We start from the raw sequence: 25124 nt of genomic DNA, 5'->3' as shown, positions 1-25124 counted from the left end.
TCTTGGCAGCGCTGCCACCAGCCCTTCTCCTCCGGGGCGGGAGGGGAACGCGGCCCGCTGATTTTACATGCCGAGTTTAGCTGGGGCTAATGATATGCTGGTTGGGTTTCTATAGATTCGCAGGTCATTTCGCAAACAGGAATTAATCCTGACAACGCAGCTGCAAGGAAAACGGCGATTTTATTGTTCCCGGTTCAGAGAGGGGGAAACCGAGACGCGGGGCGTGAACGCATTTCACAGGGGTGCAGAGAAAGCAGGCGATGAAGGCAGGGAGCAAACCAGGGTGCCGAAAGCCTTTCCGCTTCTCGCAGCGCCGCAGAGCATCCTTCCCACACAAAGCCGCTCGCTTGCATCATTTTACACCAGCCCGGAATGTAACTGGCTTTTTATATTTAGCTACCGGCTCCTGCAAAGGGACATTATATAACAGCCCTCGAGTGTGGCGTTTTATAATTTACCAGCTCAGCTTGTGCTGCTTCTAGAAACCTGCTTGTGCTCCCTGGCTCTGCTCAGAGCCCTCTCCTGCCTCCCTCGGAGCCAAAAAAATGTTCCAGCAGGCTCTCACCTGCGGCTGTAGGGCCACATGGGACACCAGCCCCCAGCCCCACGAGGCTCGTTGTCTCTCCAGCAATTAGCGCTGTCGCCAGCTCCATTTTCATCACCGAATTCTTGCTCCTGCATGGGGAAGAAGGGAGGTAGCTGGATGTATCCGTGCTGGTGGAAAATCTTCTCTGGGTTGCAAAACTGTCTAATGGGCTCTGAAATCCCCAAGGGGGGAGGTTGAGAGCATCCCTACGGGCTCTGCAAGGCATCCTGCGGAGTGCTATGGGAAAAATCAGTGTCCCCAAAGCTGGGCATGTGGGGGTGACCCCCCGGGAAGGAGAGCATCTCCTGTGAGCCCTAGGAAACAGCAGGAAGGGGCTGGCGTGTGACTCAGGGAGGGATGAGGAAATGTCCAGAATGATCAAATCCTGAGCTGGAAACACCTTATTGCTAAAAATACACATCCAGCCCGTTATGGTGCACGGGGCTGCCTCCAGCCCGGGAGGTTAAGTTTCAGTCACATCACTGAGGATCATCGTCAAGCAGGTGAAAGAGCAGAGCATTAATTAATCACACGCCCAATGGTACGGGCTCAAGAGGACCCAGAGGCAGCGAGCGAAGGATTTAAGGCTTCGCTCCGTGCTCCCACAGCCTGAAAGATCCCAGAGCAGGACCACGAAAAACAGGGAGATGCGTGAGGGACCAGACCCACGGGACAAAACCCACATTAACCAAAGGGCTATAAAAAGAAAAGGAAGAAGAGAAGCAAAGCTTTTTGGCCCGGCGCATGTAGCACACGAGGACCGGCTGCGTTCCCCTCATCCTGGCCGCTTGCACCCCTGCTCTTTCCAATCCTTCCCGGTGCTGCAGGCAGCTCAGCAGAGCCATTTCCCCGAGTGACTCACGGTGCTTCGCCTTTGCACTGGATTTCCTCCCCGTTTCCTCGTGCACGTCTGTGTCTGAGGGGCTGGGGCAGCTCGCTCTGCTGCCTGTGCCTGGGAGGAGGCTGCGGCGCACACCCTGGGTTGTAAACACGCCTAATAAAGATAAATGCACCCCGATGAGGAATGTCAGGGCATTTCTTTCTGGGAGGCGAGCTCCAGGTGAGCATCTCTTCCCCCGTGGACCGACCCCGAGGACAAGGACATCCAGAGAAGAGCAGGAATGGGGTGGTGGATTTAAGGCTGTGCCTTCGCCTCCTGCTTGGCACCTGCTTCAAGGCACAAAAGGCAGCAGGGGCAGGGCTGTGCCTCCTGGTGGTGTGGGGACAGGAGTGAAGATCTTCCACTGAGCAAGCTGAAATCCTCCTCCACTGCCTGCCCAGTTTGGCACAAAGCAAATTGCAAAAAGGGGACGAGGAGGGTGAGCAGCAAGAAGCTTCTTCCTCCGTGCACCCCACCAGTGGGGACACGGAGCGGGGCCACCAAGCAGCGTGGCTCACGAGGGAGGAGGACACCCAGGCTGGGAGACGTTCACCTGAGCAACCCGAATTTAAAAGGTCATGGAAAAAAGGAGAACAGAGGGAATGGTGGCTGCCTGCCTTGCTTGAGCCCAAAACACGTGGGGAAAGCTCTCCAGGTCGCCACGTGCTGCGGCTTTCCTTCCTCGGCCGGGGAAGGGCAGCGACCTTGCCGCCGGCTGCGCCTCCGGCGTGCCAAACTGCGGCCACAAAAGGGAGGAAAGTCTGGCTGAGAAACGCGGCTTACCTTTTTAGAGAAGAATGGAATCTGCTACGTTTTAGCTGAAACCCTTCCAAAGGGCCAGGTGGGACTTTTTCTAGAGATACCTAAATAAAACTGCTTATTTCAGGAAAAAAAAAAGAAAAAGAAAGAAAGAAAGGGGAAAAAAAAGCTCTGGCATGAATCCCACACTGAGCAAGACATCTCACTGCAGTCGCACCACAAAAGGCAGTCGGTCCCACCAGCACTGCCCTTCGATTGACTCCAGAAGGCAGGGATCCGAAGCAAATGGTGAATGTCAGCTGGTGGCCCCGAGGCTCTCCGCTGGCCGATATCTTACCAAGGGACAAACCCTCAGGAGAAGCAACGTTGGAGGCTGCAGCGTGCGGGTGCGTGGGCTTGGCTGACCCTATGAGGGTTTCTCCACCTCTGTTCTTCTCCAGGAGCTTGCCCAGGAGGCCCGCAGAAGCTGTAGTGGTTCGAGTGCCTCCCCCGGATGAAACCTGCAGCCCCCGTGAGGAATAAACCCAAACCAACCAAACTCAGAGCCCTGGAGAGCATCCCCTGGAGGGACGTGACTTTGGGAACAGGATGCAATGATGCATTTGAACCCTAAATGCATCCTCGATCACCCAATTCTGTTCTGGCTGCAGGGTGGACACTTTTTTCTGCTTTTTTCCTTCTTTTCAATGTGGGAAACAAACTGCCCACGCCCAGAGCCGTTTGTTGTGGGGCAGAAGCAGACCTCCAGCCTTAAGCCTCACCTCGCTACAGCCTCAACCTGGCCTTGAGCGCAGCGCTGAGCTCCTGCTGCTCACACACACACAGCATGCCCCTAGTGCAAACAAGGCGTCTATTTTTAAAAGGCAAAAACCACGTGGAGTGTAAAGCACGGAGGGAAAGAAGGGGAAAAGTGAGCTCCTGAAGGGACTGGAACAACAGTGGCAACTTTCCAAGTCCCCCCTTTCTCCACGCATTAATTTTTCCGACTCCCCGGTCTCGCTTGCCGCCCCGCAGCCGACGTCTGCACGGAGGCATTTGCGTAAAAGCCCGATTTATTGGCTAACAACCACCATTGTGTACACGACTGTTCGCAGCCCTTGGATTTATCACCTCACCTGAACCCAAACTCGGGTGATTTAGCACCGGAGGAGCCCGGGGGAGATCCTGGCTCCACCGCTTTGGGTTTGCGCAGCAGTTTGGTGATGGGATCGCAGCTCCCCAAGCTGCAAAGTGAGGTCAAAAATAAAACCACGGCTCAGCTCTACTCCAGTTGAAGATTTCATATGAATGAAATCAGATGAATATCTACTCCCTCGGCCGGATAATTATCATTAATTACCCAGGCTTGAACTGCCCGGGGGTGGGAGATGCTGTGTGGCACCCCAGCGGTCCCCAGGGATTTTGGCAGCAGAAAGGAAGCCCCAGGACGAGGCAGCCGCTCGCAGCAGCGTGTCTGAGTGGTGTGGACAGACCAGAAGGGCATCCAGGGATCAAAGTTGGCTCCAGCCACGCTTTCCTCCAAATCCTTTTGTGCAGGTTTTAGCGCAACCTTACGTAAGAGCAGCCCGGCTCCTGAAAATCTGCCAGCCTCGCTCAAAGCAAGCAGAAAGGAGGAGGTGAGAAGAGAAACAAATAAATAAGCACACGTGGCAGCTGCCTCCCCAGCAGACTCCGCACGTAAGCAGAAAGGCCAGGTGCAGGGCAGCGGGCAGCGGGACTGCTCGGGATGTTCGGGACCGTCGGGGGAAACAAAAATCAGGGCAGAAAATGAAGTCAGGTACCCCGGCTGCCCTCTGAATGACTGTCATTTGTCCTGGGCCTCAGGAGGCTTTGGAGCACCAGCCATTGGGAAGCCTGCAGGCACCTGTCCTATGTTTTATCTGCATTTCTAAAGCCCCAGGGCAGTCGGGGTACCCGACACAAGAGGTCTCTTCCTTGCTCCTGCCTCTCGTGTTCAGCGATGCGTCGCCCACAGAGGCAAAGCCGACATTTGACCAAGAACAAATCAGCAAAGCCTCTTCTCATTTCCACTTTCCCGCTCCCCTGGCAGCTCTCCTGGTCCTCCTTTCTCATCGGTTTTAATTAGAGAAGCAGCTCATCCATGAAGCCGAGTTCTGCCGGGGTAAAAGCAGGGGAAGCGAAGAGAAAAAGCAAACCGTGCTCACCCCACCAGCTCACAGACCAGCTGACAAAGGGCTGGGAACCCTTTGCGGGCTGTGCAGCTGGCTGCCACGTACATTTTTCCCTTTCCCCCTCCACGAACGGCTCAGCTGAACCCCACGGAGACCTGCGAGGGCTTCCCAGCAGCTTATGAAACTCAGGCTCTGGTGGAGCGTGGCGGTTCCTGGCTGGCGAGGGAAGAAGACAGAGGCTCTGCTCCCTGCCAAAGCAGCGTCAAGCGAGCTGCTGCGGCTGCTCTTCGCTAAAAGTAGGACAAATCCTCCTTCAGCCCCGTTTCGGCTCTTTTTCTGAGCGATGGATGGAGCAGACACCTGCCCAGGGGTGCTCAGTGCGGGTAGGACACGCCGATCGGCTGCTTCCCCGAGTGGTTTTTGTGCCTGGCCCAGGATGAAATCCAGATTCAGACACAAAACCCCCAGACAGGGTGCGACGTGCTGCATTGGCTCAATCCAAATGGCTACAGCAGGGAAAATCCTACCGTGGTCTCTGCTACATCAGAATAAAAAGTGACTTAGGACATTTTTATAAGAGAAGGACTTTACTGGCAGCATTTTTGCCACTACGAACCTTCCCAAACTCCCCAGCTGAAGATTTCTCCATCCAACAATGCCTTTCAGCAGAAACCCATGAAGTATGTCAACTTTGACCAAAAAAAAAAAAAAAAAGAGACGTAGGAGGGGAAGAATGGCAAATCACATTTTTCTCGTGTCAAAATAGCCTGTCTCGAGATTTTCTGAGCAGAATCCTTTAACATATTTTAACCAAAAAAAAAGTGATTTTGACGAACTTGCGATGGACTTGTCATTGTTGCTGACAGGTTCCCTGGGTGGGAGGTGCAGATGGAAACCAGCTGTTGGGAGCGTGAAACGTTTGGCTGGGTGGAAATCAAGGCCTGGGTCCCACGTGCAGGGTGTAGAGGTGATGAGAAGAGAGCGTGAGGAGCTCTCTGGAAGGCATCCTGCTGCTGCCCCTCCGGGCACGGGGCTTTGCATGTGGTGGAGTCCTTGGAGGAGCAGCAGAAAGCCCCGAGCTCCTCACCACGTCCCGCACGGCGGAGCTGCCTGCCGGCGGTCTGCATGTTTTGGTGCTCAAGGGAGATGGCAGCACTGCATGTTTGGTAAATAAAACATGACACTAAGAAAACACCTGACTCTGCGTCATCGGCTCCCTGCCGAACAGGGCACGTACCCCTGCGTCTCCAGATCCGCCTCGTGGCTTTGCCCATCTGCTCTTTTATCTCACAAATCGCCGCTGCCTCCCCCAGAACTCTGCAGCGTCTGAAATCTGGGGGTCAGCGAAATATTTTAGCCATCGGAGGCAAGAAGCACGCGTACAAAGTTTATCTGGATCGCAACAGCCTGATATCTGGACGCACGCAGTAGGAGTTATGAAAACAGTGAAATCGTGGCTGGGCATCTAGTTAGGAAAAATAACATCTGACCCACGAGTCACACCGCCTTTGTTTTTCCAGTGCTGAACAGTCCATGTAGATCTTTGTCTGAAACGTACACAAACACAGCAAATTTCACGGACTTAGCAAATATGTAATCTAAGGAAGGGGAAGCGTGGGTGACTTGCATTTCTTAGGATCCACCTACATACTGGAATAAAATAAGGAGCTTTATACATTAGCTGTATATATATACATGTGTATGCGTGTATATATAGGGTATGTCCATGTAATGTTACACACGTAGTATATGTATGTGCATGTATTATGGATATGTATGTAGAGAATAATAATGAAATGCTCCTTATTTTGCTACTGTATGTAGGTGGGTATTATATATATGATATCTATATTTTTATACATAGCCAGATTATGAGCAACTGTACAATAAACAAAGTGGCATGCGCAAGAGATAGTGAGGACAACTCAGTAGGGAAAGATATTTTACACTGAGGCTTCCAAGGAATGTTACCCAAGCTGTGATTTATTTGTGGTGTTTGAGGGGGGAGGGAGGAAAAGACACAGAGGTCTCAGAGCTGTGAGCAAGATAAATCGTACATCATCATGTATTTAGCAAACTAGAACACAAACTGTGGAGAAACACAGAAAGGGCGGGGATATGCGAACCGGGAGCTTCAGAATTATCGAACGCTTCAAGCCTGTGCACAGAGTTTAAGGACGAAGGGATTTCCCTGATTGTTCCCCTTCTCGAAATAAATCGTTATTGTGAGCAACACTGGAGAAGAAAATAGTTTCAGGTTATTTATAACACCTTGGCTGTGTCCCCTTTTCTAATCAGAGAAGCTGCTGTGGGGCAAGGCTTGTTATTTTCAGCAGAGAAAAATTAGCTTATTAAAACGATAACTCTGCAGTGGCATTTTAACATCTCAGCCTTGTCTCGGAGTTTACTGCTGTTAGGTAAGGGCTCTTATTTTTTGTGTCTACATAGCAAAAATGTAAATGCAAAAGACTGCGTGCAAAACCCACAGGCCCCCTCTGAACAGGACACCAAGCACTCGCAGCGAGCGCTGGGGCCTGGGCGCGGAGCCGCAGGGAGGAGGATTGGTTATCGAGGTGATGACAGGGCCTTGACAGATCTGCCTTCATCTGTCACTTCCCTCCTTTCCCCTCGGCTATGCCTCTTTTAACACGAACTGGCAGTGCTTTGGACCTTGCTTGATTTGGTTTATCAAGTGAGATGCATTCCTTGCCCTGACCAGTTTCGTTTGAAGGGCTGGATCCTTCCTTTCAGAAGTACAATGATCCCATGAGGATCCTATAGGAGCAAATGTCCTGGGTGGCATTCTGGAAGATGCTGAGCTCTCCCCATCCACCCTGTTTCATTACCAGGGGGACTCAGCAATCCACAAAAGGTGCTCTGGTCCCTGCAGGACTCATCCCTGAAGGAGAACCAGGGGAGAGGGGGCAACAGCTGAAGGTCATGATAAAATGAAGACAAGGAAAAAAAGGACGGGAAGGTTTCTTGGGAAACACAGGACCAATTTCCCTTTTTTTGAATAATTCAGTTAAATCCAAGAGAATAACTAGCTCTGCAAAAGTTGAAAGGATTTGCAAGAGAAAGAAAGCAAAAGAGCTGGGAGGCCGTTCCCCGAGAAGGTGCAGCACAAAAATAGATGTAAATCTGCAAGTGCTGTCACGTTGAAGTAAATCTGAAGTAACTCTATTGTCTTCAACGGGGTTACTTCGGGCTTACACCAGCGTGACTGAGATTAGCGTTATCGGCTGGGGCGTGCTCATTACGACAAGCATTGGCTCAGGGAAGTGGAGCATTTTGAAGCTTCGTTTTGCGGCGCATAAAACCCCTGAGTTTCAGATAGTGTCTGGCCATATGTCCTCTTATCTCCTTCCTCCCGCCAGACCGAAGGTGTGCTGAGACGGCGACTCCTTCGCGTTATCGCCCTCAGGGACCTGAACTCTGCTCCGGCGCCGCCACGGCAGCCAGCGGTTATGGATGTTATACAGCTGTCACCGTGAGGCACCCGGCTTGCACGGTGGCAGCAATCGGCACAGGGAGGGGAGAAGAGGTTGACGCAGCCATCCCCGCAATTTAAAGCGGGAGGAAATGAAGCCATTAAATAGTCATCCATCAGAGATGCAACCCAAACAGGGGGAAAGGCCCGCACAGCCCATCTCCTTCCCAGATGCAATCTGATTTACAAGAGGAGCCTCATTTAATTGCTTGTGGCCAAGCCTGTGATATACTCAGGACAAAATAATAACAAATAAAATGGCCAGATGCTCTTGAAGGAGCCTGCCACTTTCTCTGGTGAGGCTCCTTATGGATTTCCAGGTGCTATACAGTTGCCCTTTGGAGCTGTATGGGGTGAGGTCTGTGTCTGAGGTTACACAGAGCTGTTGGCTGGTGCACACACTGGGGGAGATGCCAGCTGCCGGCGTGTTTTGGGTGACATTCATCCTATTTTAGGGCCGGGAAGCAGCTGGTCTGCGGCAGGCACCTGCACCCCTCATGGATCACGGGCACGTGGCGCCATGAGGCGGCAGCCCTGACAGGAGACACACCCCAACCTCCCTCCACCGGGACACACACAGAACAGCCTGCAGCTCCCAAACACGGCCCGGTTCCAACAAACCGAGGCCGGGCCGCTCACGGTGTCCCCCATAACACGGGGGAACCGGCTGCCACCCCGCACTATTTCCCCTCCCGCTCGGCGGAAGGATCCAGCGAAGGTGGCCTCGGGGCCGCAGTGCGCGCGCCCCGCCTCCGCCGCGCTCTTCCCGCCCGGCCTATAAAGGGCTTCCGGTGAGGCGCCGCGCGCTCGCGGTATCCTTGCGCCGGCCGAGCCCGCTGAGGAGACGGCGGCCATTTTGTGGGGGCGCCGGGGCTCAGCCGAGCGCGGCGGCTGAGGAGAGGAGAAAAGAGAGGAGAGAAAGGGGGGGGGAGGAGGCGGCGGCGGCAGCGGGCTCGGAGCTGAGAGGAAGGAAGAAAGCAGGGAGCGGGCAGGGGCCGGCGGCACGGGGCGAGCGGAGGAGCCGGGCCCTGCCGAGCGGCGAGCTGAGGGAGGGGAGCGGCGGGGAGGGGTCCGCCGGGCCGCTGCGAGGCGATGGCGGATATAGACAAGCTCAACATCGACAGCATCATCCAACGGCTGCTGGAGGGTGAGGGGCGGCGGCGGTGTGTGTGGGGGGACACAGGAGGTTGGGGGGGGTGCAGCCGGCGCCCACCCGGCAGCGGCCTCCGGCGAGGTCCCCTCAGGTCGGAGGGCCGCGGGCCCGGTTTGGGGGGGCCCAAAATTAGGGGGTGGGGGGCTCTGAGGCCTCCCGGGGGTCGCTACAGGTCCTGGAGCAGCGCTGCCCCAGGTCCCCGAGCAGCTCGGGGTCTGGCCGGCCTCCCCCTGCAGCTCATTGTCATGGGGAAGCGTTTCAGGGTGCTCCCGGCCTTGCTTTTGGGGTTTTTCCCCCCGTTTTTGGCTTGCACGCATGCACGTGGGGGCTCCTCTTGGCTGGGCGGCCGTGGGGCTCTGGAAGTCGGAGCTGGGGCGTTTAAAGAGCCGCTCGGGGCAGCGCTGCAGGGAGCCGGGAGGGGATTTCCACGGGCTTTAGGGCAGCGTGGCTTTAGCGTTGGTTTGCTGCTGCATTAACACCACCATTCGGCTCTGAATTGTAACATATGGGAGCTTGTTTAGGTGTCAGTTGAGGGTTGGGTTATGCTGTTCCAGACCTTACGTGGAAGGACTCATTGTCTTGTGGTGTTAGCACCTAGGGTTGAAAAACGCTGCATGGGAGCCCCTAAATCAAAGGGGAACCTGGAAATCGCAGGGGGTGTCTTCAGCATCTTCCTTTTGGTTGCAGGGATCAGCACCAGGCTGCAGTTGTCACTGAGCCGTCATGGAAGTAGCTAGTGACACATTTTCTGAAGGCATCAAGGAAGGAATTATTTAGGGAAGGAAGCTAGCCTGATCCAGCCAAATTTTATCTGTGTTGGGGCAGGCATCTCATCAGCACTTGTGCTTGAAGAGCTTGATCGGGGTGTAGTGTTTTTTCCACTTGGCACAAAGTCATCTAAAATGCTGAAGCAAACAGGGAGGAAATGTCTTTTATCTATGTTACACTTTTTCCTTCTTAAATTTTGCTCGGTGTAATGGCCTGGATAGCAAAAGGACAGGCAGAGGGACAACAGTGCTACCACAGAAATTACTTGGAATTAAAAATCCAGTAGGTGTATTATGGGATTACTGAGCTAGAATAAGTAAAAGTAAGTAGGGCTTTTTCTCTGATCCGTTTTGCTTTGCCTGTCACCAATTTAAACTACCCTGGCTTAAATTATTTAAAGGCTTCCCTTCATAAATTTAGACCAGGATTTTCCTGAAACTCTAGTAGCACACTTTGTAGGTGTCAGGTCCTGTATGTCATAAGTCTGGTGCCTTATTAATACACGCTCAGTTTTACTGCAGATAATATATTTCATACCTGATTACTTCTAGTGCAACTCATGTGGTTTTCTCAGTGTAAGTTGCTAATATTAAAGGCATGGAACAGCGTAAGCATAGAAATAAATCAATGATTTTGAATGATGATTATTGTTTAAAGTTTCAGAAAGTAATAAGATGTGCTATGTAGATATGTTATGGTCTTACCCAGCTTATAGCAGTATTACATGTCTGGAGGAGATGGGAGCTCGTAAATCAGGCTCCAGGAGGCTTACTGACAAGATCTTTTAAGAGATGGCCATGTAGCTAAAGATGCTATTACTTCAGGTTGCATCAGCTGCCAGAGCTGAAATTAATTTTTTTATTGACATTTCAGCTGGGATTTCGGATTTCTTGAGGCAATGATCGTCTTTCAGTTTTTAAAATGATTACCTATGTTAGTAGCCTGTGCTGGTGTGTATTTTGTTTATTGCTTATTAAATGTCTTTTTTAAGCTTCTTTTTCAGTCAGTGATGATTGACCTTTGTGGTAGTCTTTTACTTTTTTTTTTTTTTTTTTTTTTGTAGAAAGGGCAAAGCAATGCTGCATTTCTGCAAGCACTGCATTTTGCATAGGGTGATAAATTGTGTGAATTACTGTGCAGGCACCGTTCTCTGGTGGTTTAAAATTTGACTCATCCTTTCCCTGGAATTATTAAGGTGCAGCTAGGTAGATGATAACACTGAACTTCTGAAGTGCAGATCTGCATGGTATTAAACTGGGAGGCAGAATCTGAAGTGTGTGCAAGGTTTCTCATCCAATTTGGAACAAGCAAAGGAATTTAAGATGCATTTCTGCATTGTGCCATTCTTTTTCAATGCAGTGCTGGTAGAACAACTGCAGGATGTTGGTTACATGGTGCCTGAAGCGTCTCTACCAGAATTGTTTCGAGTGATAACCTTTTCAGGCAAGGTTGTACACAGATTATAATCTTAGTCAAGCATTACAACACAGCACAATCTGCTTTAATATCAGCTTATTAACAAACTGAGTTGCCCAAATCTTTGTACAAGTTTTAATTTTCAGAGCAATTTGGTATTTTGTTACAAATACCTTTAAAATGTATACTGATTTTTTTACAACAGTTAATTTTAGGTGATTTATCTGTTATAATGCAAAGGATATAAACTGGTACTATGGCTTTATGCCTTCTTAAAGGGTAAAAAAAAAAAAAAGATATGGAGATAGTTTTAAATGTATTCTCACACCAATTTATTTCATAAACTGTGTTTTATATGGGCCTTAGCATTGCACCGTCGGAGGAGACCAAGCGAGCTGTGCTGGTAGTGAATCTAGTCTAATGGTCTAGGTGAGGTGAAGTGGTAAATAATAAATTGTTCTCCCTTTTGCTCTTAATACAGGGTATCAGTACAGTATTTGTGATTGAGTTGTACTTGCTCTGTCTTGACACCTTTTATGACAGCTGAGGTAATTGCTCTGATCAAATTACGTTATTTGTACTGTTTCCCTCAAGGAGTTGATGCAATCCAACCCACATTAAGCTGGTTAGCTGAAATGATTAGAGTATTCTTTAAAGGCCTAGAAGTATATGTTTAGCTTCTTGTTCTTAAGTAAATATTTGGAGAGTCTCTCTTGCTCCGAGTGTTTATAGTACAGAGCCATTTGGCTTTGAAATGTCACAAAACCCATTTTTCAGTAACATTGTTCTCCACCTTGGGGAGCAGTTCGATGAAAACATTGAGCATACCATTTTTTTTGCTGTAACTTATGTTTTGCTTGACTTCTTTGCTAATGAGGGTTGTGCATTTTCATGAGAACAGGTTGCCTAATTTTGTTGCTTTTATAGTAATTTTCCTAACAACAATTTTCTCAAGAATAAGGCTTTTAAAGTATACTAAACAACAGTATCCTGCAGTGAGTATTGAGATGTTTCCTGAGGGTATTTGGTAGCAGGTAAAAGCCCAAATATTTACAGAACTAACTTGACTGAGGAATAAGTAGGGGTAAATTTAGGGGCAAGCTGTTCTTCTGGAAGGGATTTTGTGGGCAATAACTTCATCTTCTGGGCTTTGTATCTGCTGAATAAAACCTGCTGCTAGATGAGATGCCGGAAAAGCTCCCTGTAAGATGAAAATCAGTGTCATCTGCATAGTTGTGGAAAGGCTCCCAGGAAATGGCACAATTCCTGCTCAGCTCCAGAAGGATCGTTGAGGAGAAATCCCGAGGTTCCCAGGTGTGAGCGTGGCTTCCTTTCTGTGTCACCTCAGATGATGTTCCTGTAACTAGAGCCTCGTATCCGTTTCCTTCACCTACTGTGTTGGCAGCTCTTCGTGTATAATGTAAATAGGGTCTGATTTGAGAACGGAGCGCATAGTAATGTCTCTGGAAAAGCAGATTGAAATGCCCCAGCCTTGCCATGGTAACAAATAACAGGGGAAAATAACAGCTAACATATGTTAGTGGAGCCCAAGCTGAAATAAGTTTCTGAAAATCTCTTCTGTATCCAGCCTCTGCAATTGCTATTAAAGGAAAACAAGTAATGAAGAGAGGCTTCTTTGGATAAAGCCATGCAAGGCCAGAATGGTGGTAGCCTTTTTGAAAGCTGAAATCCTGGTTAGTGTGCTAAAATCAGCAAAAAGACTCTAAATCCTCAAACTTCCCTGTTTATACACCCACAGATTTCTATTCCCAGTAAAGCTTGTTGTATGGCTGATGAGGAGATACTCTCTAATTTGCATTAAATGGTGAAAGAAGATCATCCAGTTATCAAAAATAGTTAAGCCAAGGAGTATAGATAAACTGCTGGAAAGAGGAAAAAATATTTCTTAAAATTCAGCTTTTACTCCCTTCTGCTTAATACAACATTGATTGGATCTGGAAGATTGCTTTCCATTTAGCTGGTTCTCACAAATGCTAATTTGAAATTTTAGATTTCGCTTTCTGATGAGTTAGGATGCTGCGATAGTTTCTAATAAACAAGTAGCACTCGTTGACCTCAAACCACATACGTTCCCGTAGCTCAGTGTTACTTAGTGTAGCTGAGGAGTTGCTTTTTGGTTTTGATTTTGAATTTGAAATGAGCTGATCAAAGTTGATGCTGCCTGAAGTAAACTAAAACCTTTTTGACATCAGCCACTTCCAAGTTATTTATTCCCTTTGTGTCTGTGGTGTAAAATGGAATGTGAAACTGTCATCAGGAACTGCCTAAGCAAGATAAAAACAACCTGCAGTATTTTTGGAAACTCCTCTAGGATTGCAGGCATCTTAACGTAAAATACGGTAAAATTGGAAAGCTTGTTTAATAAGCTGGGCGCCAACCAAGCTGCTCGTGGGCTATTTTCTTTAAAACATTTTCTGTGCAAGATCTCAATTCTAGGACTTCAGCTGACAGCATTTGTAAGGTAGTACTGAAGGAAAGACGCATGGATCACTGGAATTTCTGCCATGTTGAATATTCTCCTCCTCAATATCCTTGTGGAAGGATTGCTCCCTTTAGCAGGTAACATACTGCTTTTGGTAAGAGCCTTTCCCTTTGTGAAAGGACTGCATGGCACCAGACTGAACGCTGGGAGATGCTGGAGATGGAGCGTGCTGTACAGCCTGTATGTTCTGGATCCCGCAGCTCTGACCCATCTGTCCTTCAGGCAGAACTGCATAAAAGTTCCCCTAAATGTCAGGCTGTGTTGGAAGCCCTGGCAGCTGCAGCGAGGCTTTGTCCTGGCTCTTTGCTTGCACCAAAATGACGGGTGGTGAGTTCTTGCTCTTCCTTGTGCACTTCTTCTCCCTCTGCTGGGCGGCCGTCGTACTGCGCTCGCGTCCTCCTTTGGGGTTGGTGCTTTCTAGCAGTTCTCCTTGTCTTGGAAAGTGCAGCATTTAATTTTAATAGTTGAAACCTATCGATTTGTGTTTTGGACAGGCTGTAAAGGATCTGTGTTGAAGCTTGTAACCCTCAGAAATGAGGTCTGGAATAGCACGCACTGAAGAGATAAGAGCGCGCAGTTGTCACTGCCCCAGAGCTGTGGCTTGGCCCCGTGCTCAGCGTATTTGAAAAACAAAAAGCTCTGTCGATACTGGCTAAAGGCTTTATGCTTTTGACTGGACAACAGATGGATTGCTCTCCCTTCAAGGTTTCCTGCGCTGGTTTTACAGAGCATAACTGTAGAAGCTGGGATATTTTATAGCTCGGTCATTGTGACTTGGAAGAGTACCTCCTCAGAGATCATCCAGGCCTCGGGGAGATCTTTTCTGTAGCCTTTTCCAGCCAGTGGAAATCTTTTTCCCCAAACTTTTTATACTTGCCCACTGGAAAAGGTTTTACTTGTTAGAAGACTGCCCAGGCTGGACGTTGAAATTCAAGCTCTCAAAATGATTAAGAACAAGAGCAGCTCTGCCTAAAGGAGAAAAGGAATATATTACTGTCTGGAAATAGTGCAGCAGTATGTTGAGACGAGATATAAATAAAATATTATTTGAAATGGGCTGACTTCTTCCCTCAGCTGATTAATCTTTAGCTTGTTTCGCTGTCAGTTCCAGCCTGTCATTTCTGAGAGGTTATTTTTTATGCACCGAAAGAACAAATGTGCAGTACGGTGCTATCGAGCTGCTCTTTTGACTTTGACCAAGCTGCCAATTAGTATTGTACTGTCTGATCTCTACAAGCTGCCTTGTTTCTGTCCAAAGCAGAGAAAAGGAACTGTAAACACCACGTTTTTCATAGTATCTTTGCCCTTCTTAGTGGGACTAAGTCATTTGGAGACTCAGAGAAACCTCCTAAGCGTTCATTCAGACTGAGTATCCTGCATTTCCGTGCCAGCTCTTCCGTTGTGGATGAGAAAATCCTTGCACTAAAAATACAGACCTCTCAAACCACCGTGCACTTCTGCGTATTTGATTCTTCTGAAGCCAAAAATATTTTTTGCAGCTTTTCAGGGTATGTTAGAAGAAATTGAGCACACATTTTTCCTGCACTGGTTCCATGTTAGATGGAAGTGGTCAAAATGTCACTGGCAGGCAGCACAGTGAACCAAATTTTCCTGTTTTTCTGCCATCTTTCTGACATCCGTGCTAGCGAGTTTATGTAAACTGCAACAAGGCATCATTTCATCATGTCAAGGTTTTCTGCAACTAAACGACTAAAAGGTTATCCTGGTTCAATGAAAACATATCAGCAACCTAGGAAACTTGAATCTGAAGCAGTCACTTCTCAGATTTTCATTTAATCTTCAGCAGAAATGAATGCTATGCTTTATTCATGAGCTCGAGTGACTCAGTGCATTGCTTACATTCCCTATACTTCTTATACTTTTTAATTTATGGATGTGAGGTGCAGGGTTTGATTTTTAGCAATTTCCAACAAGACCAAATCACGGAAAGTTGAATTTCTGCTATCTGAGAAGGTTAAACACAAGTATAGTACCTCTTTTTTTTTTTAAAAAAAAAAAAAGTTAATTCTGATATTTGAGAGGAGAAATTGATCTTTATAATTTAACCAGCTGATCCCTTTTTCTCTAAATTTGTTCTTTACTGCTGGATATTTGGCGTGTTCAGTAGCTCATTGCCTGCAAGTGCAAGGAGAATTACCGGATGGCTGAAAAAATTACTGCAGAGATGAAAAGACTGGAGCGTGATAAACTGCTGTGACAGAGATTTAACTTCCATTTATGTGCTTCATTACTTCTAATATTTTAATGGAATACTTGAAGTTTCGTGGTAATTTCTGTGTCACCACAGAACTGATGCCGGGGTGAGCGGTAATACATGGCTGTGAGTATGGCCCAAGAGACACCGGTGTTACAGCTGGGGCTTCTGACCTACACACCTCCCTGGTGCTGCAGGTTATAATTAGAACTAAAACTTGCTTTGGAAGCTTGTTTGAAGGAAGGCTGCGTGTTTTGTGGCACTGTCAGTGTGGTTCTGCAGTACAGACAGTGCCAGCATGGCTCGGGTCTCGGATAGGAGTCGTGGTGCAGCAGAGAACTGGGTTGGTAACAACACCAAGTGCTAGCAGAGCTGGAGTCCAGTGGCACGTGGTTTTATGGCTGGATATTACATGATTGCTGTTTATTCTTGGCTACAGAACACCCTGAACAATGCCTTCTGCTCTTGATCAAAGGCTTGCGCAAAAACACTTAAGTGCTAATAAGAAATTGGGAGCCCTCTGCAGCACGATTGTTTTTGTTCTCTTCCCAAGCCGCCTTCCCTACTGGAATTCTCACTTCTTGATTTCATGAACTGCAGGGCCTGCAGTGACAGTAACAGCGCAATGGTTTTTCCATTTAGTCTTAACCTACCCCTCACAAATGCTGCTGTGTGCAATTTAGCTATAGTAACAGAATTGCTGCCAGAGAAATGTCCCTTGCATTTTCTGGGCAACAGAAATTGGGGGTGAGGAGTTGTTAGGGTCTGATAAATGGAGGAAAAAATCTTCTGATGGCTGTAGAAACTTGTTTGGGCCAAGCTGGTGTCCTTGTTTCATGTCCAAGCTTTGACAGGATGTAAAGGGAACCAAACATTGAGAATTCTTGCAGTGGAGGCGGTAGAAAAAGAGAAGGATTGAAAAAAGGTGGTCTGAGCTGGGAGATAAATCTCCTACCAGCTTGTCTTCTGCTTTGTTTTGGGGGGGAATGACAAGGAGTGGAGAAGGGACCCAGAAAAAGTGGTGCATGGTTTAGTAAGGTGAATTTCTTCAGGCTCTGTCTCAAGACAAAAAGCTAGAATCTCTTTTTCTGAAAAACAGGAGTGATTTCCTTCCGGATTAAATCCTTTGCAGCTTTGAGACAGTTCTCCCTCTGTAAAGGGCATCTAAAAGGAACCTGGAGAGCGGCTTTTTACAAGTGATAGGACAAGGGTTAATGGGTTTAAAAAAAAAAAAAAAAAGAACAAGGGGAGATTTAAATTAGGCACTAGACATGCTTTGTTGTAAAATTCGTCAATTTGGTGGCTTCGGTTTTAATGCATTTAGAAGATTATTCCCAAGAAGAGCCCTAGTAATGAGGCTTTGAGTGTTGTTTACGTATGTGACAAAGAAGAGCGTGGTGTTATGTGGGCCTTCTCCTGAATTCCTTCTGGAGTCCTCATTCTAACTTGGGATCCTGATTCTGCTGTGCAAGCACAACTGGTGCGGGAGGAGGTTCTGTCACGGTTCCAGCCTCCTTTTTCTTCATTTCTTTTCTCGTGTCATTTCCCACCACCTCTTACCCTCGTTGGCACCATGAGCATCAGTTTCTCATAGCTAAGAGGTGGGAAAGCCTGGGGATGGGTTTTACAGGAACCGTCTAAAATAAATGCAGTCGCAGTCCTGATCCATATGGAATAGAAAGTATATTTGGAGGGTTCCCACCTCTCCCTCTGGTTGTCAAATGTTTAAAGCATTCAGCTGTTCCTGTGGCTCTGGTGTTCTTGAGGAACTGAAACTTGTCGGGGAGGGGTAAAAGGTGTTAAAAAGAGTAGTAAAAAGGTAAAGTACAGGCTTGAGATGTTGATGATTGTCTTGTAGTACTAATTACTTCTGCAGCATGCTTTGTAACTTCGAGGCAGTTTTTAGGAATGCAGTTATTTGTCTGACTGTCCTATTAAGGCTGTAAAACAGCCATTAGATGTGCTGGGCCATTAGATTTTGACAGGTCCTGCTTTGTGGAGGCACCTTCTGATCGGGGACTGCAGATGCTGTGCTGCCTTCAGATTCATTGCAACTGAGAACTTCTCACCTAGATGAACAGGGATTTTTTTTGATGAATTCTGGGGCTCAAGCTGTTTTACTTTTCAGCCTAATCTGTGCCCTGAGCGCTTTAGCATGGCAATATAATTAGCTTAACCTCTGGTGGTGGCGGTTAGGTGATGACAAGCATCTTTATGTCTGACATTCCCATGCACACTTATCCTGCTTTACTTCAAACTTATTTTAAGAGTTCAGATTCATTTGGAGGAGACAGCAAATGGTGCAGTTTAACAGCTCAGCATAAACAGAATACTTTATTCAATCCTAATAGCACAGTTGTTATAGTTTAATTCTTTGTTAATGGCACTTAGTCATTCTCTTAAGGAACAGTAGGAATATTGTTGACATGGATAACTGACTTCTAACTTCTTCCAACAGTGAGAGGATCAAAACCAGGTAAAAATGTCCAACTTCAAGAGAACGAAATTAGAGGACTGTGCTTGAAATCCAGAGAGATCTTTCTCAGTCAGCCTATTCTACTAGAACTTGAAGCTCCACTGAAAATATGTGGTAAGTACGGTGTGGTCAGGGCATAGGGGGACGTTTTGGATAGATGCAGATGTAAAGCAGAGAACAAATGGCAGTTGCTTCTGTCACTTACTATGAAACTGGTAAATGCTTGTAGTGAAAGGGAAAATAAGCCTGTGCTGAATGCTTTGGGTGGAGGAATGGGGAGGGGGTAATGAACATGGGAACTGGAGTGGGGACCAAAAAATCCCAAACCAAAACGTAATTGGTCTAGTTTCATCAGGTCTTTTGACCAGCGTTGAGAAGTTTTGGAAAGGAATTCTTGTATCATTGAAGTGTTCAGCCTGATCAAGGAGAATCAAAGAACCACAGTAGCTTTTTGTAGTTGCTATTCAGAGTTGAACCATGGTTTGACACCATTTTAAAATCTTGCTTGGAACTTAAATTTCTGTACCATTGCCAGGACTGAATTTCTGGTCTGGTTTCACCATATTTAGAGATGGTGCTGATTCTGCATGCATGTGCATGTCTAAGCTGTGCTAAAAGAATGAAGAATGTCAAAATACACCCCTCAAATCCTGCTCCAACACTGAGGATTTACTTCAGACCAAAGTAGTTTGTTCAATATTTATAACATGTGGTAGACGAAAAGCAAGATTGTGTTCTGCGTGCCAGAAACAAAACTGTGATTTAAACTAAAGGCAGAAATACCAATTTATTTTGGTACAACTTCACTGTTAGAATTTAAAATACTGGGTGTGGCAAGAAAATACCAGAGATGGTGCAGAGGAAAGTAATTTCCCTGGTTTTCAGTCAGTGTCACTACTGATCTGCAAAGGTATTGAGAATGAAGTAAAGGTCCCAAATGTCACAGCCATGAGTCAAGGAAAGGAATTAACTGGATGCCAAATCGTTGTGTGAGCACAGAGCTGACCTCTTGGAACCTTAGATTTGTTTCACGTGTAGGAATATTTTTGGGGTAGATGGATACTTTTCTTAATGCATAATTAGTCATTGTATTGCACAGAGGTCAAAATTTAGAGTGATAATTTGATATGCATTAAAACTATGTAATCTTCAAGAATGTTGCAGGCAATTTCTATCTGCAGTTTTTTTCTGATGGTTCACTTATTTGCTGTTTCTCTAGAATTAATCAAAAGCTGTTGTGAAATGTCACTTGTGTTGTTTCTGAATACTCTCTGCAGGTGACATCCATGGACAGTACTATGACTTGCTTCGACTCTTTGAATACGGAGGCTTTCCACCAGAGAGCAACTACCTGTTCCTCGGCGATTATGTTGACAGAGGGAAGCAGTCCTTAGAAACAATCTGTCTTCTACTGGCCTACAAAATTAAATATCCAGAGAATTTTTTCCTTCTCCGAGGGAACCATGAATGTGCCAGCATTAATAGAATTTATGGGTTTTATGATGAATGTAAGTAATTACGGACAAATGTGAGTATCTTTTGGCTTGGGAAAGCAGGATAGGAGATGTTTATCTTCTAGTCTTCTAGCATTGGATCACTCTTTCCTAACTTGTCATTATTTCTGCACACTTCAGTTGGCCCTGTGGCCAAATTTTGCAAGGGGAAAGTTTTCATTTATTATAGTCTGATCCTCACAGAACAGAATGCAAATGGATATTTTTATTTACTGGCCACTAAGTTAAGTTCTTATTGGTATGCATTTGTGAAGTTCTTACGGTTCTTAGCAGGTGAGAATTTTACTTTGCTTTACAGTTTGCATGTTTCTTTCATCTGTAACAGTGTGCACCTCTGTTATAATTTTGGGTTGTTAACTAAGATTGTGCTGGTCTTTATTGTGGTTGTTACAGTGCTTGCAGTGTAGCTCATACTAAGGCCTGTAACTTTGTAATGTTTAAAAAAAAAAAAGTAAATGCTTGTCCTTCTCTGGAACTGAATGCAGTCCTACAGTATTTTGCTCTGCTGCTTCGGCCAAAACCAGAATTTCCTTTCTTCCTTTAATAAATGGAGCAAAGCATGTGTGAAGCCTTCAGTATGATGCACGGTTGGATTAAATACCAGACACTTGCTCTTTCAGTAGGTGGCTTCAGCTGTAACCGTTACTTGAACCAGTGCATCAGCCTTTTAATGAAGAAATAGGCTTGTGTTTATTGGGCATCACAAGCGCTCCTTTTGAACAAACGTAATGTTGCTATGCACTTAATGTACTACCTCTGTCACTGCAGGGTGCATTAAGATCTGTGATGGAAGCTATACGTAGACCTTACTGTATCATAATAAGTAGTTCTGCTGTAAAGTGGATGTGTAATGTTCGTATGCTTCAAAGGATGTCAGCTAACCCAGATAGCGTGGAGGAGATTAAGCTGTTATGTTGATTGTGCACTGAAGCATCCTCCCAGGTTCTGTTGTGGGACATGCTTGGCTTGTACCTTACAAAATGTACTCTGTCTCATTCTCCTTTTTCAACAAGGAAACAAAGATGTGCGGTATTTGACTTGACTCCTCAAAGATTAATCACAGGCTTAGTCACATAGCGCAAATATGTTCAGGGCTCGTATCTGTTGGGAGAGTTGCTTGGAAAGTGAAACCAGCAGCTTCATTTTTTCAGTCCTGTTTCTGTGCCTAGAGAGACTTCATGCAGTAAAGTACTTGCAGAAATTTAAGGAAAATCTGCATTCCAGGAAATGCTGGCTATCCCTGAAGAAAACAGCAAATGGCATAATTTTCTGAAATGGATCACATTCACCAAGGGGGTTGAGACTGGAGGGTCTGGCTGCCAAGAGTAGAATGTCATTCTCTTGAACAGATGGGTGCTATCCTCAGAGCCATTTCGAAGCTGCGTCTGTCACATGGAAAAAGACCTTGCAACTTTTCTTATCAGCAGTAAAGTACATCAGTGGGTATCAGGGAAGATAAAACGTGTCTAGCCCTTACTGCTGACTTCTTGCAAGTCTTACTTCAAAGCAGCCATGGTAGACTGTAGTTGTGTTAGAGAAGTATACTGACTGTTCTCTTCTCCCCAAATCTTTTCTAGGTAAGAGAAGATATAATATTAAGCTGTGGAAGACTTTCACAGACTGTTTTAACTGTTTACCAATTGCAGCTATTGTGGATGAGAAAATATTCTGCTGTCATGGAGGTAAGTTTTTCAGTTAATATTTTAAGAAAATGTAATACTGTTATAAATATTGGCAATTTCATGTCTATCTTGTATGATTTTTCAGTTGCTGAAAAATGCTGATTTTTTTGTCATGCACTTCATTACCAAAGCTTTGAAACTTTAGGGATTTTCGCCTGCCTTGGTTCATGTATGAGGTAGGATTGAGAGCTCGATCAACATCAGTTCTGTGAATCGTTGAGCTGGCAGCTTGGTGACTGCAGACAGTTGTCTGCATTTAGTATGCAGACAGTTGGAGAAATGCAGAAAATGGTATGAGATCTATGTGATTATTTCATCTTACTAGGCCTGATCTTTAAAATAAACATGTTCTGTTATTTCTAGCATTAATGCCTCTTTCACTTGATAGCTCTTTTAAAAGACACTTGCAAATTCTTGAGATTGTAATCCTCTAAAAAGGGGAAATGTCTTTGCTGATATTGCTCCCGGTAAACCTTCTAAAAAGTCTTTTATACAAGCTTTAAAATGCTGGATTAAAAAATATCAGTTAACGTTGCCATTGTACTACATAAAATTGCAATGGTGCATGTGTTTGCCTACAAGTTTTTTTTGTCTTGAGTTAATGTGTCAGTCCTACAGTGCAGAGTTGGACTGAAATGTGAGCTGTGTGTGTCTTAATTCTGACCAGGTTTGTCACCAGACCTTCAGTCAATGGAACAGATACGACGAATTATGCGCCCCACTGATGTACCCGATCAAGGTCTTCTTTGTGATCTCCTGTGGTCTGACCCTGACAAAGATGTCTTAGGATGGGGTGAAAATGACAGAGGAGTGTCCTTCACATTTGGCGCTGAAGTGGTTGCTAAGTTTCTCCACAAACATGATTTGGATCTCATATGTAGAGCTCATCAGGTATTTTAATTTTGTGCATTGAACCAAGGAATACTTTAAGTTGAAAGGGACCTGAAATGGTCATCTGGTCTCTACATACATACTCAACACAGGGCAAACCAGTGTAAGACCAAATCACTTAGGATTTTGTCCAGACAAGCTTTAAATATCCACAAAGACAAAGATTCCATCATTTCTGGGCAGCCTGTCCCACTGTTTAAAAGCCCTTGTATGCTTTTGTTTAATATGTGCAAACCATGGGTCTGATAACTTAAACAAGGTTATCTTGAGCTTAGTGTAATCCTGTTTTATTGCTAATGGACCTTGTTGCCAAAATGGATCCTGTAATGTTCTTCCTGTTTTGGGGGTAAAAGTTTGGAGCTGGTGCTCTGTAGCTGTAAGCAGTTTTTCAGCTGCTGATTCAATTAAAGCTGCTTTGTACCTTGTCTGGAAGAAATTGCCCAGTGTAATTTCTGCTTTTCTCTCCAAAGGTTGTTGAAGATGGATATGAGTTTTTTGCAAAAAGGCAATTGGTAACTCTCTTTTCTGCCCCAAATTACTGTGGAGAATTTGATAATGCAGGTGCCATGATGAGTGTGGATGAAACTTTAATGTGCTCTTTTCAGGTATTGTATCTGGCAACTTTATCTCCTAGTTAGTGCAGTTACACTTTAGAGTTCCTGTTCTCGATTTATACTGTACAGTTACAAACCATAATGCTTGCTTCAAATAGATCTTCACAGCTATTAAATGTAGACAGAGCTGTTTGCATTCAGGTGTTTAAAAATGTGATAAGCCCTTACTGATGTGAATAGATGAATTGTTTCACCTTGGAATTATCCAAGCAAAGTTCTTGGTGGTTTTCCTGCTTCTGTTGGCATGGGCTCTCAGGTCAGGTGCTTTGAGCAGGAAAATAATTTGTCTTGGCTTCCTTGTGACCTGTCCAGCTGGTCTGTGTCATGCCTTACACTAGTGAATGGATTGTTTGAGGGTAAGAAAATTAAATTATTTGCTTAATGACTGAATTATCTCTTTCAGATTTTGAAACCTGCAGAGAAAAAGAAGCCCAACGCTAGCAGACCTGTAACGCCTCCCAGGGGTATGATCACAAAACAAGCAAAGAAATAGTCAATGTGGCACTGCCTTGTTCGGACTTGTATTATAGTATATAACCTCCATTTTTAAAACTGTAATGTGTACTGTTCAGCTTGCTCAAAATAGATAATGTGTTTGTGGTTTCCCTTTTGATTTGATGAATGGCATTTGCTGGTTGTAACAGCAAATGAAAGATTTTTCTCCCTCCCAGAAAAGGTTTTAAACTTTCCTTTCGTTGGTGTTACAGCTGTACACTCCGCAGCATCTTATCCTGTCATTATGGGTAATTGTACAACTGACTTTCTGAATCTGTACAATGAGTAGTGTAAATGCTTGTTTTCTTTAGGATCTAAAGAGGGCACTAGTGTGCTGTGAGAGTAGAAATTTGTTACTGTTGGAAATGACATACTGTTTATACAAACCACTGTGAACTTTTTTTACGTTGAAATTTGTTTTAAAGGGATTGCTCTTCTTTTAATGTCTTGTCATGTACACGTCAGTTTTATTGCTGTCAACATTAGGAATAACCTTCAACCTTCCCAGCATCTCTGGTATGATGTATATTTAATGAAAACACACCTCCCTCTCCATATACTTTCAATGTCAATTAAAGCCATTATTTTAAGTTTCTTTCCTGAAGCCAAAGTTCGCTTAGAAAACTGTACGTACACAACCCACCACCCTGAGCTGGGAGTTGGCAGGGCTCTCCATTCATGCCTTCCTCTTGGAGGAAAAAAAGGAAGTCTCGACTTGAAATAGCAAGTAGAAATGCTGTGCTGTTAGTTCTGTTCATGGCAAAAGTAAACACATTTTTGTACAGTTTCTGTATGTTCTATCAAGTGGACCTTTTTACAGTTGCATCAGTCCTGTGGCAGCCAGGGTCAGAAGGCTGGAAGTTAAGGAAAATGGTTCTAAGATCTGCCTGAATGGTTTTGTGAATTTTGGCCTAGAGACTTTGTTTTACAAAGAAGCCTAGAAAATAGCTTGATGAGCCAACCAGAGGCATTGATCTTGAGCACCAGTTTATACAAATCTCTCACGGTATCTTGTTTTTTAAAAACTGTTAATCTTTTTTGAACAGATGACAGTGTACAATACCATGTAGTGAAAATCACTTATTAAATGAAGAAATTGTTAAATCTTCTCCGTGTCGGTTTATCACAACTATCACTCCTGCTATCAGAGGACCTGACTGAGAGAAATAAATCGGTCTGGAAATCCACACATTCTCGGTTTGGATTTGTCTGAGCTGCAAGCACTCGAGGTGTGCTTTTAAACGGTGTTGATTCGGTTCCAAAGCTTTGTGTGTGCTGCCCCAAGACACCAGCACCCTTCCACCAGAGGGAGGTGAGGGCACAGGCACTCAGCTCCCAGACTGCTTCGAGCACTGCTGTGGGTCTGCAGAACTGCAGCAGACAAGCCAGAACTCTGCATCTCAGCATCTGGTATATACTGATCCTGGTGTCTGAGCTTGTGGTTTTGGGGTTTTTGCAGCCTCTGATCAGGGCAGCTGCAGGTCAAGGCTTCTGAGAAGCGCCCAGGCACTGGTTCCCAGAGATGCGTGCGTGGGAGCACTTGCTCAGCT

General features: G+C 45.8%; 1 protein-coding gene across 1 annotated transcript; it reads left to right on the top strand.

The window, feature by feature from the left end:
• Positions 1-8690: 8690 nt before the first annotated feature.
• On the top strand, positions 8691-24761 carry PPP1CC (protein phosphatase 1 catalytic subunit gamma). The gene is made up of 7 exons (XM_084491494.1): positions 8691-8994; positions 18361-18492; positions 19656-19886; positions 21470-21574; positions 22242-22465; positions 22936-23070; positions 23483-24761. The coding sequence occupies exons 1-7, from the start codon at positions 8940-8942 to the stop codon at positions 23570-23572; spliced, it is 972 nt and encodes a 323-aa protein (XP_084347620.1). The 5' UTR covers positions 8691-8939; the 3' UTR covers positions 23573-24761.
• Positions 24762-25124: the final 363 nt, after the last annotated feature.

This window comes from Aythya ferina, assembly GCF_964211825.1.
Source record: "Aythya ferina genome assembly, chromosome: 17".
NCBI lineage: Eukaryota > Metazoa > Chordata > Aves > Anseriformes > Anatidae > Aythya > Aythya ferina.
Note: the sequence above shows the minus strand (reverse complement) of the source record. Positions and strands in the feature narration are given on the sequence as shown.

Bases quoted from the DNA above. Each gene is read 5' to 3' on its own strand.
- PPP1CC (XM_084491494.1), top strand. From the start codon at position 8,940: ATGGCGGATATAGACAAGCTCAACATCGACAGCATCATCCAACGGCTG. The intron at 8,995-18,360 runs GTGAGGGGCGGC...TTCTTCCAACAG, and splicing joins CATCCAACGGCTGCTGGAGG to TGAGAGGATCAAAACCAGGT. The intron at 23,071-23,482 runs GTATTGTATCTG...TATCTCTTTCAG, and splicing joins CTTTAATGTGCTCTTTTCAG to ATTTTGAAACCTGCAGAGAA.